The sequence below is a fragment of the Botrytis porri genome (assembly GCF_014898465.1).
Source record: "Botrytis porri strain MUCL 3234 chromosome Unknown BPOR_005, whole genome shotgun sequence".
NCBI classification, from domain to species: Eukaryota; Fungi; Ascomycota; class Leotiomycetes; order Helotiales; family Sclerotiniaceae; genus Botrytis; species Botrytis porri.
This window is the reverse complement of record NW_024066079.1, coordinates 1,927,391-1,940,116: the sequence shown is the minus strand read 5'-3', so window position 1 is coordinate 1,940,116 and position 12,726 is coordinate 1,927,391. Positions and strand designations below refer to the sequence as shown.

Sequence of the window (12,726 nt, the reverse complement as noted above, 5' to 3'; positions counted from 1 at the left end):
CGTTTTCGATCGAGAAACTGGACGGATGGCTTGAAAGGTTATCTGCACGAGCAATGTAGCCAATTCTTCTTATATTACACAAAAGCATATTCATCCATCTACCCCTCAAATCTCAACTCAAATTCTCTACTTGCTACTCTCACGGGTAAGAATCCATATTACTGAAACCGCCCGTGTTAACGACTAATATCTTAGTCGTCTCATTTCCTTTCAAAGCAGGCGCTTGATCCCACAATCTCGTCAGTCCATCCCTTCTGCTTCCTGGATTGACATAAGTTTCCCAGTAGTCCTGCTCGAGCTCCACCGTACGCGCATATGCGACGGTTTGGGAAAATATCGACATCCATACTCCGAGGAAAAGTGCTGCCTCAACCAACACAGCATAGTCAATAATAGCTATGGTGTCGAATTCTATTTCTTCTAACAGCAAAGATGGTTCGGAAAGAGATGACGCCAAATTCCACTTATCATAAACCTGATACCCTAGTGCCGAAAGGGGCTCGCGAAACGTTGAGGTGGCTGCTTCGTCCCCACAACTTATATATATGGTCTTGATACCCTCGGCAGCCCCTTGGACAGTAGATGCAAGCTCGATTTCCTGTTTGAAAAAATTCATTTGATCTTCCCTTGAACCGAAATTTTGGGGCCAATCGCTTTCACCCCGGAAATGAACTCCAATAAATCCATCACGTAGCTCGGGACTATATCGAAGCCTCGATCCGAGATCGAGTAAATTGCGATTATATTTAAGGGTACGGAAGAGCTCTTTTTGTAGGGCTTGTTCCGAGTCATATGTATAATTGTATGCATATATCGTATTTCCAAAGCCAACAGCGACTGGATCTTCAACTGAAATTGATGAGAGGGAAAGGGATTCTAAATGCTCGTTCACTATAGCTTTGAACGTGCCGATATGGTGACTGGCATCTCCGTGTTCTCTCTTCTTCATCTGTATGATTTTATCCTCGTCTATTCCAGAAACATCCCCACATTGTCGTATTTCTAGCTCTGGACAAGCGGAACCCATTTCCTGGACAAGATACTCAACATCCCAATATACGTCTGGACATAGAGTATTGTCAGTGGTGTCGCCATAGTCAACGACGTTCTCGGCGTTGCGATGCGATTGCACTGTGGGAAGGATGATTCCGGAACCCAGGTCTAGAGCCAAACGGAGACATGTTTGTATACGATTACGGGCATTGTTTAGACCACCGCAGACGGATGTAGAGTTGGGACCACACCAGGAGTGGCACTGGAGGTAGAGCCCGGGTTGAAATGTGGTAGTTTCGCAAAGCGAACGGAGAGCGAGGAATTTGTGTTCGCCGTTCGCTTCTTCCACTCCGTTATTATTCGTATTCTCATCGATTATTTCAACCTTCATTTCTTCCTCCCTATTCTCATTTTCCTCTGCATCTTCCTCTTCTTCGTTCTCTTTTCTTTCTTGATCCTCTTTTGCTTTCCTCTCCTGCTCTTCCTTTTCCTCTTGAATCCTTCTGTCCTCTGCTTTCTTCTCCTCTCTTAATCTTTGCTTCTCCTTATTCTCTTTCAACACTTTCTCTTCATGCGGACTGGCATCACCGGGTGCAATTTGCCCCCTCCCCATTCCAATTTCTTCTAGTCTTCCTAATCTATTCTCCTCTGATTCCTTATTCCCTGCTCCGACGCTTCCACCACCCCCATGCCAGCCTACTCTTTTGATACCCCCTTCATCCTCACCGCCACTCATTGACGGTGGGAACTTCAAACTTCCGCTGGCCTTCCTTTCCCCGCCATTAATCCCTTTGCCATCATTCAAATGTACTTTACCCGATATCGAATTTCCGTAATACACCACCCAAACAAACAACAAAAATGCAACAATGAAGTTGTGATATCTAGTCACCATGATTGCAGGGTTGAAAATGGTGATAGATCACGCAAAATTTCAGGCAATCAAATTTAAGAGGATTGGTTAACGGGAGAGAAGCACTACAACAGTTCCTTCTAGATTATAAACCATGTTGACAATTTCTACAAACTCGGCACGAAAAATATACGATACCTGTTCTCAGAAACAAAGTCATTGTGATTTGAGATCGACAAATGCGTCGAGTACAAGTATAATTGTTAAGAGAGAATAAGATATTGAACGAATGCAAATACAACTGTATGATGCATTAACAAAACTTTTAGCTTTTTGCGGGAAGGTGGTAGCTGAGTTGCAAGTGCACGCTCTGTTTTCGGACAACATCGTTGAGTTGCGAAATCGACGAAAACGACAAAACTTGCGAAAGATTTCAAACACAACGAAGAATAATGCCATATGCGAAAGAATATCTCTATTACCAAACTGATGTTTGAAAACAATACTGAGAAGCTTTCTAAAGTCTCGTCTAGTATTTGTGGAAAAGAAAGAGAAAATAGGTGAAGAAATTTGACATCCAGAAAATGACAGTCTTTTCTTGTTTGAGACGACGTCCAAATGTGATATCTTTGAAATTTTGACGCGCACCAAAGAAGGAGAAGGAACATTACAAGAGTTACTTATTCCGAATAACAGTAAGGAGTTTAAATCCATGTATATCATTATCATTATCATATTTACTGAAAGCCTCGCATGAAAGTGTCTCAGATACACATATTTTCGAATTTGGAGAAAAAGAAAGCTCTGAATGCGGCATGGCGTATCTCAAGCACATCATCCCTAGAATAGGGGAAACAAATTTCAATTTATACAAGTGCAAATCTCAGGAGCTGCTTGTATCTTCATCTCCATTTTACATAATTCGGGACAGCTATGTTGGGTAACTACAACATCAGCACGGCCAAAGAAAACTTCCTCAAGGCCAAACCTCGAAAACTGCTATTTCCAGTCATCTATCTCACCATCTTCATTTTATTCGTGCGAACTGCAATCGAGCACTCGAGAAATGATGGAAATCCATGGAGCGTCAGCTTCGCGGCCGATAACTCAACTCATGTAGCTCACACTGATATCACATCCACGCCTTTATCAGAAGATCTCGGTGCAAAGCCGCAGCCCCCAACAGCAAATATAACAACCAGCAACAAAGTAGCCGTTATAATCGAAACCCGACGCTCCGGCAACATCATTCCTCTGATTCTCCATTTCAGAGCCGTGCTAGGACCAACCTGGCCCCTCATCATCTACACATCCGCGGAGAACTTCGGATCCTTCTCCACCTCTGCCGCGCTCCTTCGACACCAGCACTCGAGCCGTATCATCGTGCGTTCTCTTGCTCCCGGAACCTGGTTCTACAATTGGGATTCTGTATCTGCGTTTCTGACTACGCGCTGGTTGTGGGAGGATTTGGCGCCGGCGGAACATATCTTGCTGTTTCAGTCGGATAGCATGTTGTGTGCGAATGCGGCGAGGAGTGTAGATGATTTTATGGAATATGATTTGATTGGTGCGCCTATTGAACCAAAGTTTGGGCAGGGGTATAATGGGGGTTTGAGTATGAGGAGTAGGAAGACTATCTTGAGGGTGTTGGATGAGTGGAAGTATAGTGATAATCCGCATCCGGCGGAGGATCAGTGGTTTTATGCTAGGTGGGTGGGTTTTGGTGGTGTGGAATGGCGAGTGGTGATGTGCACGAGGCTAATGAATGTGTGATTGGTTTAGGTTCAAAGATTTACAAGATCGAGAGATTGAGGAGGGTGTTGAGGATGGAGTTAATCTGCCGAGTATGGAGATTGCAAGAACATTTGCAGTGGAGACGATTGATCATCCTCATCCTTTAGGTACCGACTTCTTTTCTTGTTTCCCCCTTTTTTTCTTTTCTTATCTGTTGGATGCAAGAAAAAGGATAGAAATTGATACCCGAGCCATACAGGTCTTCATCAACCTACAAGATACATTCAGCAACACATGATGAGCTTGGATGAATGGTGTCCAGAATATAAATTGGCTACCACAGATCGGATATCTTGAATTGACTTGATGGAAGGGAGCTGATGACTGTAATACTAAATGGGACGGAATGGAATGGGTGATAGATACTTCTTGATATTTTGGGTTTATATGAAGATGAAGAATTGTATTGTGTAGGATGGACGGATATAAATTGCAAGTACTATTTCAAAGTGACAGGAATTTATTCATAGGTCTGTATTCCGGTGTCGTATAATGAATTTAGCTTACAGTAGAGAATTTGATGGATGGATATAGCATTTTTTACGAACTACTATTTTCTTTTAGGGCCAGATAGGCTCATCAGTCGAGCATCAGTGTCTCCTTCCATTTGAGCTACCAGATATATCTCTATACAAAATGATCCTTCATTCTCCGTGTTTAAACTCCCCAGAAACCCACGCATAATTTTGTAAATGCTCCTGTCATGAAAACTCATTGTACTCACTCACAAAAGGGCTTGCCTACGCCCAAGCACCCTTCACCAAACAAAACATAACCAAATCTCTCGTCATTTCCCCCTCGCCCTGCCCTCTCCGATGTACGGCCAGAAACAACGCTAAATAGAAAGGTTTTAATACCCCATCCCCTCCTACTAACTACACTTGTAGAATCTTAATCATTTCAATTCCATCATTCAGAAGCTAGACAAAGCCTATTCCGCATAGAAAGTGCAGGAATCCGAGTCTAAAAGACGGTCGGTACTTGAACCAAGATGGATAGTGTGGTATGTGAGTATTTCCATATACACCTTTGATTAGAAATACGACCATAAGACGTGCTAGGTGATAACTATAGGTCCCAGAATTTTTGAAAAGGATGAGATTCTCGGCAATCGTAATCAAAAAGCATCCATTTCTCTTCTGAGTAATTCAACATTCTTGATTCGAGTACTTGCCGAGTAGCCCCTCAACAAAGACCAAGAAGTATATAAGTAATCGGGCCACGATTGTTGAACATCTTGTTAAGAGAGACACCATAGAACGTTCCCTGAGAACCCTTCTCTGGTACATAAATAAGCCCTTAATTTCATGGCTACCAAATCTCTGATATGCTGTTTGATATATTCCAGTTCCTCGTTGAAATATATGTATAAATTTGACACTTGCTTGCCCCCAACCCTCTTTCTAATGTGAGCAGGAAACCTGTCAGACCAAAGCACCCGGATTCGAGGACTGTTGATTAGTGTCATCTTGGTTTCAAAAAAGGACAATATATTTGCTTCTTCCTATATGTGGCCGACAGAAGCTCTTCATTGTATGCACTTAAAGCTGGCTGAGAAGTTCAAAAGAGAGGGGATGGAGAGAGAAAGGAAGCTCTTATTAATGTGCCATTTTCTCATCCAGATGATGCCATAGAAGGAAAATATCAGTCGCGCATTCAACGAATCATCGTTTTCAAACAGAATTCAGGAATGGAATTTGAAATAAATTCAAATCAATTTGTCCGATACTCTGTAAATCCCATTAAGAAGACCGAACGAAAAGAGAACAACGACATCAATCTACAGTACCACATTGACTTTCTCCGAGCTCATCGGCTCTTCGGATACTTTATCTTCGAGCGAGAACGACTCCAATTCGAACGCATAGAGGCATAGTGGATGAGATTCATAGCTCATCCGCACTTACACACTAGTTTTCTTCGCTCATACACGTTACTGGAACGGTACTTACATAAGTGACGAAACAAGAAATTCAATTCTTCTAATCGCTGCTTATCATCTCGTATCATGAGCAAATGACAACTTAGGATTCCTCTCACGAGTGACCATTGATTGCACAGCCTCAGACCCTCCAGTGACAAAATACCTAACATGTACATCAATTCCCAGCAAACTGGCGGTTAGCGTATGTGCGTGCGTTCAGACTCCCCTCGTCGACCGTCATGTATGAGAAACAAGAACACTAATAGGTATTTATTGTCGACCTCTTTTCTTTGGCTTTTTGAATACTCCCTCCTCAATTTCCTGAGACAGCAAGACATCAGGAGTAATATGCTCCGATCCGATACGATTTGATTGACTATCAGTTTCATTCAAAGACATAACATCGTAGCTTGTTTGCTCAAACCCTTGTGAAAGTCCCGATTCCCCTAATTCGGATTGCTGTGAGACCTCAAAATTTAAATCAGAGGGTAAATCATCGATAATAGAACAAATTCTCTTCAAATGAATCGGCATCCAGATATCGTAGATATTCTTGGTGAACTTGTATGCTACCCATTTCTCTTTACCATCCAATTCTGTAAAACAAAATTCACGAATCGAATGGCGAAAGAAGGTGGTTTTCTTTTCATCAATTACAGGATAATAACCATAGATCCTTACGATTCGATGATCGTGTGATATTGAAAATGCAAGTATTTCTCGATGAAGCTCTTTTTCTCGTTTTACAAGTCTAAAGAGTTCAACTATCCCTCTTACTGCAAGTGTCATACTATGAGCATTTTGTCGATCAGCAATATCGAGAGCCGCAATACCACACTTGACCTCGCATGTAAAAAATGGGAAGTACATATAGTATGTACTCATAAAGAAAGACAATTCCATATAACCACCAATAAACGGCTGGATTTTTCTAAGCTGATCTTCGGTGAATGCAGTTCGCTTGAATCCAACAGCATAGTCGGGTTGCGGACGAGGCTTGGTTAGAGCGATGGAATTGTTCCAGCCTTCGTTGATACTTTCGATCAAGGGGTTTAAATGCTTGGCACCACGTATAGCTAGAGACTGAGCAGAAGGAACAATCAGTCGAGCAATATCTTGAATAACCTTGGCCTCGTTCCTGTCTTGTATCATTTCGCACGTCTCTTCAAAGAGATCATCCTGAAACAATGAATCCTCTGGAACTATTTGCTCAGCTTCAAGGAGAGTCCGGCAAATGGTCTTGCTTGTATCCGCGATACCCAAATCCGATTTATGCATAAAGCTACCCTTGGTCTCGAGTAGGATTTTATATTGCGGGCTTTGATACGGAGCACTTTTGACTTCCCTCGGCTTTTGATCGCTAGGTGTAATAAAGCTAGATATTGAAGAGCTAGCTTCGGATTGCTTGTCACGAAGAGTCGAAGAAGATTTCTTCCTTGCAAATAGATGATTCATATTATTCTCTGGTTCAAAGTATTCTTTTGGCCAACAAAAATTCTTTATCCAATATTCAAGCGAGTCAATCTTCTTCTTGTTAATACCAATCGCTATATTCTCGCAAATTGTATTCTCTATGTGAGGTTGTGGAGTCGATAACTGTAGTCGTTTTTCGAAAGGAATGATAGAAGAGGTAATGGCCTCGTTCTGTGATCGTTTTCGCTTTAATTGATGATTCTCGATTTGTGAAAACTTGATATGAGTTAGCTTTGTAATACATCAGAATGAGAATAATATACCTCTATATCAAATGTATTGTTGGTTATTGATAATGTATTGTTGGTTGGGGAAGGGAATGGTTGCTTTGATTCAGTATTCCTATCTTTGGATATAGATTGTTCTTGGGGAAGTAACATTTTTCCTAGACGTGCGCTCTTGCGAAAGGATGAGAGGATGACTACGGTCTTGATGGTTGTTGCCCAGCCTTTTGTAGATCTCGTTTTACTTTATGTGTGATCATATTGATTGGTAGATGGATGGACAGGTAGAAGTTGATAGACTTTTGTGAGGTGGTATGGTATTTGAGAATCACAAGGGAAAGACCGCTGTGGATATCAATTAACGCTAGGCCAAAAGGAGGCTAGTTGGTATTCAGCTATTTGAGCCACCTGAGAACTAAAAAAATAGAGAATGATTGTCTTTTATAATGTAATTAGATACAACTAGATGTCATTTCTAGAAAGTGAATTGCTTATAATGATATGAACTAAGTATGAAATAAACTTTCTAAGATATATATATAAAATATATAAGTTAAAAGAGATTATATTTTCTTTTAAAGAAAGAATACTATTCTATAAGTATACTATCTAAATGAGTAATATTATTAAAGATAATATCATTATTATTATTATCGATGAATATTATATTAGAAGTAATATTATATATAACGATGATATAATAGAATTTTATAATAGTAAACTTAAAGATTATCTAAAAGAAAATAGGGGTTTTTATTTCTCTTCCTTCTCTTATATAATTAATATTATATAAACATATTATATAATTCATATAGCTTAGCTATAGATAGACTGAATCGATTATGAATTTACTCTTACTATATTAATGATCATGTGACCTAGTGTGAAGTGGAGAGAAATATATAATGGGGAAAACGGGGAATGATAGTCATAATACATCAATCAGCCTTTGAATGAAGCCACGATTATTTGAGGTTAGGTAGTGAGGGTAACAGGAGGCTGAACTGAGAGACTGATACAAAGGTTGGGGACAGGATGACAGATGATCTGTTTTTGTCTCTCTTAAACTCTGAGAGAAACCATCTTCCTTAACTTTCTATCGATCAAACTTAAAACTTTATACCAATTGTCTCTGTGCCTCCACCACGCATCAAACAATGTGTACGGAACGCTGTACATGCATTGTAGGCTCTGTTCATGGAGACCAATCGTTAGGCGGATCAAGCTATAGCATAATTCTACCAACACTTATCATTCAAAACCTTTCTCATTAGATACAATCAACCTTTTCCACCCGCCGTATTCAACGTTTTGCAGAGCCCTCAAGAATGGACGGGAATCATCAAAGCAAACGCCTGCCCGTGTCTTGAATATCGCCTACCCGCATAGTCCGTTATTTGCGCAATCAGATATATCGTCCATCACACGAGAAGCCTTACCCCAACCGCAAGGTTCAGAAACCAACAATCCGCTTCCGTTGAAAAGACTCTCGTTAGCACCGCACAGCAAAGCAACGCATACGCGAATGCCTTCTCAGTGTCAGAAAATAGATTAGATGGCCCTGAAACTGCTGATAACCTTTCAAATATTGGCCGAACATCATATTCCAGTTTTGCGATAGCCAGCGCCTTGTCTAAAAATGCCACCTGGATGTCATACTCAATCTCAACCAGATTCTTCCTAAGCTGCCAGGATACATGTGGACCATTCTTATCTGGGTTTGCGCTGAGATTTTGGTGGAAGATATCGTAGTTTGTACTTTTTGCATCCGTCGGACTCGGATGATTTGAACGGTTGTTAGTTATTAGGGCATCTCTAGTGTCTGCAACACAAGGACTTGAATTGGAGTCTTCTAGATCTATCATGATTCAAGATTCAAGAACCTTCTCTCCGAGCTTGATCCACTTTTGGAAAGCTCCACTTGCTAATTAAAAGACTGACGTGATATAAAATGGAGAAAAACGTGTGATATGCAAGGGGGAAAATGGTGGGATGAATCATGCAAAGCGATATATATTCCTATGTATGCGGCGAAACTCAGCCCGCATTGGCTCGCAACCCACTATGGATAGTATTCCACGGATAAATGACCGTCGTGCATATTTCAGCTCATGGATGATTATTCTATTGGGGTAGTCCTAGTGTGCTTAGTAAGCATGCCAGGGTAGCCGTCTTAGGCTTGGATTTGTTCTAAGATACTGGTCCTGGGACTAATGGGCATTTAGGACAGACGATCCAGATCATATAAACTATCTGGGGCATGCATACACAAACAACTAACTTATAGGAAGAGCGTCCTATACATCTTTATGTCCTACAACGATACTACTTCCAGGATCTATAGTATTCTGAGATATTTTGAATATATCACGGTGCCGGTAGAGAGGACCCAGGTACTAGAAACCCGTGACAGAAAGCTAGGCCGGAAATCTTAACTTGGATAAAAACCCAAGACTAGGATTTCTTAGCCAGGATGAATTTTACATCTAGGACAGGTTTCCTAGAGCTCCCAGAGTTCTGGAAACCCCCAGAGTCATAGGAAGGTTGTTCCAGATAGAGTTCTATGCTGGGATGGTGCTCCTGGGTATTGTAGCCATACAAGAAGTTTACATGCCCTCATCTTTATTTTCTCGTTTCTACAAAGGATATATATCATAGCTCATCTCGAAAATATATATGACGGTTGATCTCTTACCAAGGTAAGCTCAAGGAATCCTGAATCGTTTTTTGATTTTTTACGCTACTTCTTACACCTCAATAAACACCTTGACTTGAACTATTACACATCTCATCACATGTAATAGAACAATGTTACTAGTGATAGGAGTTTCAGTTGCAAATCTATGTTTTGAAAAGTCTGACGAGACTAGAAATGATTACGAATATTTGATTTTAATAGTTAACTAATTATCAGTAAAGTTAAACCAAAAGACATTGAGACAGACCCCATCCACAAACCTCGGCTGTCTCCATCTCAGCTCCACCACCTATATCCACCCGCAATTCCCCATCTCCGCCACGCCTCTCACAACAAAAGCAAAAAGCAAACGCAGAGAATTGCGAGAACCCTTCCAAAGGAAGATGCAAAAAGGTCTTTCTCTCAGGCGTGATTTGAACACGCGACATCCAGATTTCAATTAACAATTACAGTCTGACGTCATAAACCAACTAGACGACCGAGAGTGATATTCGGGTGAACTCGAATTGGTCATTTTACCATTAAGGCAAGTTGTTGCGTGGAAAATAGTTAAGGAAATATATATATGGTTCACAGAATTCCGAGTCAAAGAAATAATTTGACGTCGGGTAACATCGGTTAAACAGTTAAGCCGAATGCGAAATCTTCCATTTCATGTATTTTCGACATTCTGTTTTGCTAATAATGTTATTCTCTAGTAAAACTCGAAACGAAAGCCTTTCCATATACTCTCTCTAGATAGGCTCTCTGTGATTCCATTCTCCGATTGTCCACTGGAACTACATGAGTTGTACAAATTCTTATTTTGGGTATTTTCCACCCTCCGGATCCTAGTATACGTGGGATATCGATACACTCCTCTTCTTCTCCAATGCTGGCGTTCCCCAGATCTACAAAGCAAACCAGCACCACATCAGCCCTCAAGTGAGTAGGCCTAACGACTATGACCAATTCGTCCAAGTTCTTGAACTCCAAAAGAGCTGATTTCATATCCAATAGACAAGTTTCCGAGGCGGCTTGGCGTTCATTACAATGTCTCGAATTCAAAGAGAACTCTGTAGGATCCTTAGCATCATATTCGCCACCATTAGATTTCATCTGTTCAGGAGAGGAATCTTCCGATCGCTGCAAAGGTGGGATGTTCGTGATGCCATGTTCGCCGCTTGCAGACTGTCTCAATTTGAAGGGAAAGTCTATCAAGTTCGACAACTTTGAGGAATTATCTACCGCCACTCTTCGTACTCGTTGTTTATCTTGATCGAAGTTTTGGAACAGTCGTTGTATGAATGAGAGATATGGAATTTTTTCGGTAGTACTCCAAGCTACGCTGAAATATAAAGTGTCCGTATCGAAGTTGACCATTGGTGGCTTCTCGTGAGGATTTGGAGAAGCTAGGTGATAATGGGAGATCGGGGTAAAGGTTACGTCTGAGCTGAGCAGAGTATAATATGGCAGTAGCAATTCTCGAGCTTCGCGGTTGATTTGTAGGAGGACAATAGGTGCAGTCACTCTAACATGATGTTTGGTGGTTATGGGATCCCATGCTTCGGTCGGAGTTGTGCAGGGTCTGACTTCAATGATTCGAGGAAATAGAGCAGGAGTATGACGCCATATTTGATATCGTAGTTCGGGATACAAATCAGGAAAGCAGTGGAAAGAATCTTCTGCCTCATTGGATCCCCTCATTGCTTGTTGATCCCTTAACAATTGTATATCGGAATTGAGATGAATCGGGACATAGGTAGGTGTTTGAAAAGTATGATTCATGGATCGTATGACTTCAATTAGATTTTATCTCATTTGAAAGTTACGGATCGATATTAGCACGTGCATGAGAATTGCCTATGAGGAAGGTCCTGCCTATTTGACGTTCCTTCCGCAGGTGTCAAGATGATAAGAGATTTGCTTTTCACCATGTCTGGCTCTTTCATATGGTTTCTCTTTTTTTTTGATGCCACTTATGTTGACTAGCCACGCCTGTGTCGTTCGGATTAGAGTACGTACAAATGAGCGAATATAATGGCTCATTAGAGTTTCTTCGACAAAGACCTTTTCTCCATAACCTCCTTCAATCGAACGGATTGAGAATTTTCCATGTTCACACTCAATCTTCCCATGCTTTTACGATATTCCAAACACCACCTAGAACGACTTCCAACCTCCCGTTACAACGCAAGTTTTTCTCTTGCCTCCAAAACTCACCCTTTCCTCCGCGGGGGTATCCACGCTACTCACCTCTTCTCAAATCATATGCTCGACCTAAATCTCTAGTTATGGAAACATTATATCAATTGGGGATAAGATCACTCGACCGCTTTCAGTTCAGGTAGATACACTGTGTTATATTTCGTTCAAGGATAGATATTTTATCAATCTCGAATGTTCAGCGCTGCGTTTTGAATCTTGAGAGGCATAATTTGTGCCTAGCTGATTATCGATGGTTCAAAGTACAGGCCGATAATCTGAAGCTTCTAATTTCCGACTCCACTCAGATGATACTGGTTGCTTGATTTCTCGAGTCTACTTTGAACATTGTATTGTTGTCATATATGAGGAGCCTATATTTATTCTGCTAGGCAAGGTTGTCTGATATCCTAGAAATAGGAGGCGCATGGAATCCCACAGGGCCATAAGTGATAACACGCTTCTTTGGGTGGTAAGGAGACTGAAGAACTGAGATATCCACTATAAAATAAACTAGAAGTTTGAATTTATCGTTGCTCCTTTGGTTTTGGGGCTGACTCCACTCCATATCTGCAGGCATGTT

At 41.1% G+C, this 12,726-nt stretch overlaps 5 protein-coding genes across 5 annotated transcripts; 1 reads left to right on the top strand and 4 right to left on the bottom strand.

Annotated features, from left to right (window-relative positions):
* Positions 1–139: 139 nt before the first annotated feature.
* On the bottom strand, positions 140–1,888 carry EAF01_004258 (uncharacterized protein; the record flags this gene model as incomplete). Its single annotated transcript, XM_038912512.1, has 1 exon — positions 140–1,888. The coding sequence occupies one exon, from the start codon at positions 1,886–1,888 to the stop codon at positions 140–142; it is 1,749 nt and encodes a 582-aa protein (XP_038772196.1).
* Positions 1,889–2,779: 891 nt separating this feature from the next.
* Positions 2,780–7,632, top strand: EAF01_004256 (uncharacterized protein; the record flags this gene model as incomplete). Its single annotated transcript, XM_038912510.1, has 3 exons — positions 2,780–3,555; positions 3,629–3,747; positions 3,840–7,632. 3 exons carry the CDS (start codon positions 2,780–2,782, stop codon positions 3,935–3,937), a joined length of 993 nt encoding a protein of 330 aa, XP_038772194.1. The 3' UTR covers positions 3,938–7,632.
* On the bottom strand, positions 5,835–7,417 carry EAF01_004257 (uncharacterized protein; the record flags this gene model as incomplete). The annotated part of the gene is made up of 2 exons (XM_038912511.1): positions 5,835–7,253; positions 7,301–7,417. The coding sequence occupies 2 exons, from the start codon at positions 7,415–7,417 to the stop codon at positions 5,835–5,837; spliced, it is 1,536 nt and encodes a 511-aa protein (XP_038772195.1).
* A 1,050-nt stretch (positions 7,633–8,682) lies between the features above and the next one.
* EAF01_004255 (uncharacterized protein) lies at positions 8,683–9,126 on the bottom strand (the record flags this gene model as incomplete). The annotated part of the gene is made up of 1 exon (XM_038912509.1): positions 8,683–9,126. The coding sequence occupies one exon, from the start codon at positions 9,124–9,126 to the stop codon at positions 8,683–8,685; it is 444 nt and encodes a 147-aa protein (XP_038772193.1).
* Positions 9,127–10,646: 1,520 nt separating this feature from the next.
* On the bottom strand, positions 10,647–11,645 carry EAF01_004254 (uncharacterized protein; the record flags this gene model as incomplete). The annotated part of the gene is made up of 1 exon (XM_038912508.1): positions 10,647–11,645. One exon carries the CDS (start codon positions 11,643–11,645, stop codon positions 10,647–10,649), a length of 999 nt encoding a protein of 332 aa, XP_038772192.1.
* Between the last annotated feature and the right edge of the window lie 1,081 nt (positions 11,646–12,726).